Source organism: Capsicum annuum, chromosome 9 (genome assembly GCF_002878395.1).
Source record: "Capsicum annuum cultivar UCD-10X-F1 chromosome 9, UCD10Xv1.1, whole genome shotgun sequence".
Classification (NCBI taxonomy): Eukaryota; Viridiplantae; Streptophyta; class Magnoliopsida; order Solanales; family Solanaceae; genus Capsicum; species Capsicum annuum.
Window position 1 is genome coordinate 3245924 of NC_061119.1, and position 2045 is coordinate 3247968.

The 2045-nt window shown below is 41.7% G+C and overlaps 1 protein-coding gene across 1 annotated transcript; it reads left to right on the forward strand.

Annotated features, from left to right (window-relative positions):
* The first annotated feature begins 325 nt into the window (after window positions 1-325).
* LOC124887376 lies at window positions 326-1167 on the forward strand. Its single transcript, XM_047396978.1, has 2 exons — window positions 326-664; window positions 1036-1167. The coding sequence occupies exons 1-2, from the start codon at window positions 326-328 to the stop codon at window positions 1165-1167; spliced, it is 471 nt and encodes a 156-aa protein (XP_047252934.1).
* Window positions 1168-2045: the final 878 nt, after the last annotated feature.

Consider the following 2045-nt stretch of genomic DNA (forward strand, 5'->3'; position numbering starts at 1 on the left):
ATGCAAATTTTATTGTTTTTCTTCGTCGACAATTTTGCTTTTCAGGTTCTCTTCATCAACTCACATTTGCTCCATATTCAGGTTTTTAGATTGATGTTGATTTAAAAACAAAGGTGACACTCAGAATTGCAACGATTACCGTAGTATTAAGTTGTTGAGTCACACGATGAAGATTTGGGAGAGGGTAGTGGAGCGGAGGTTGAGGAAGTTAGTTCATATTACAGAGAATCAATTTGGTTTTATGATTGGTCGCTTGACGACTGAGGCAATTCACCTTGTGCGAAGGCTGGTTGAGCAGTATAGAGAGAGGAAGAGGGATCTCCACATGGTGTTTATTGACCTGGAAAAGACGTATAACAAGGTCCCTAGGGAGGTTTTATGGAGATGCTTGGAGGCGAGGAAGATACCAGTGGCGTACATCCGTTCGATTAAGGACATGTATGAGGGGGTGAAGACCCCGGTAAGGACCGCTAGAGGAGATTCTGAGCATTTCTCGGTCTTGACAGGGCTGCATCAGGGATCGACTCTTCGCCCGTTCTTATTCGCCTTGGTGATGGATGTGTTGACGAGGAATATACAAGGGGAGGTCCCTTGGTGTTTGTTTTTTGCGGATGATATAGTTTTGATTGATGAGTCGCGCCGAGGTGTTAATGAGAAGTTGGAGGTTTGGAGACAGACCCTCGAATCTAAAGGATTCAGGTTGAGTAGGACCAAGACAGAGTACTTGGAGTGCAAGTTTAATGACTTGAGGAGAGAGGACGAAGTGTAATGCAATTGGAGTCGCAGGTGGTTTGTAAGAGGAATAGTTTTAGGTATCTTGGGTCTATGATCCAGGGGAATGGAGAGATTGATGAGGATGTTTCTCACCGTATTGGGGCAGGTTGGATGAAATGGAGGCTCGCCTCGGGACTTTTATGCGATAAGAAGGTCCCTCTCAAATTTAAAGGTAAATTTTATAAAGCTGCGGTCCGACCGACCATGTTGTATGGAGTGGAGTGTTGGCCTGTTAAGATTTCTCACGTCCAAAAGTTGAAGGTGGCGGAAATAAGAATGTTACGTTGGATGTGGGGTTATACGAGGGATGACAGGGTAAGGAATGACACTATTCGGGAAAAGGTGGGTGTAGCTTCGGTGGAGGATAAGATGGGGGATGTGAGGTTGAGATGATTTGGTCATGTAATGAGGAGGGGCATGGATGCCCCTGTTCGTAGGTGCAAGAGGTTAGCTTCAGAGGGTTTCAGAAGGGGTAAGGGTAGACCGAGGAAATACTGGAGAGGCGTGATTAGAAGTGACATGGAGCATTTGCAGCTTACTGAGGACATGATCTACCATAGAAAAGTTTGGAGAAAGAGTATTAACGTAGAGGGCTAATTAAGGTGGTCGAGTCGTAGTCGGCAGATGGGAGAGGTTGGCGTAACTTGGGTGATAAGTCTAGGTTTGGGGGAGGGGAGCCCTTGGTTTGTTAATGTACTTCATTTTTGTGGATATTATTGCTCTGTTATTTTATCATGTGCCCTCAGTCGGTTAATTTACTTTTTTTTTTTATCTATGGTCCACTGTATTGAGCCGGGGGTCTATCGGAAACAGCCTCTCTACTTCTTCGAGGGTAGTGGTATGAACTGCGTATATCTTACCCTCCCAGACCCCTCTTTGTGAGAATATACTGAGTTTGTTGTTGTTGTTGTTGTATTAATTATTATGTCAGCTTAAGTTATTTTTATATACTTAATTGATCTAATTTGTGTTCTTAGTTGAGTCTTTTTTTTATATGTATGTGATTTATAACTATATTCCTATGCTAATATATCAAGAAGAAACACGCATTCAGGTAAACTAATCTACTCAACTCATAAAATTATTTTTGTTATAAATTCATGTGCTATTGTTGTTCTAACTTCATTTTTTCAGGACAATATTACAATGACCTCGATTATTGAAATTGTTGCAATTAACACATTGAAGCAATACGATCGTATCTCGAAAATAAAAGTCTTGGTGATAAAAAATGGGCCAACAAAAGAATATAAGAGAACAACAAGTAGTAC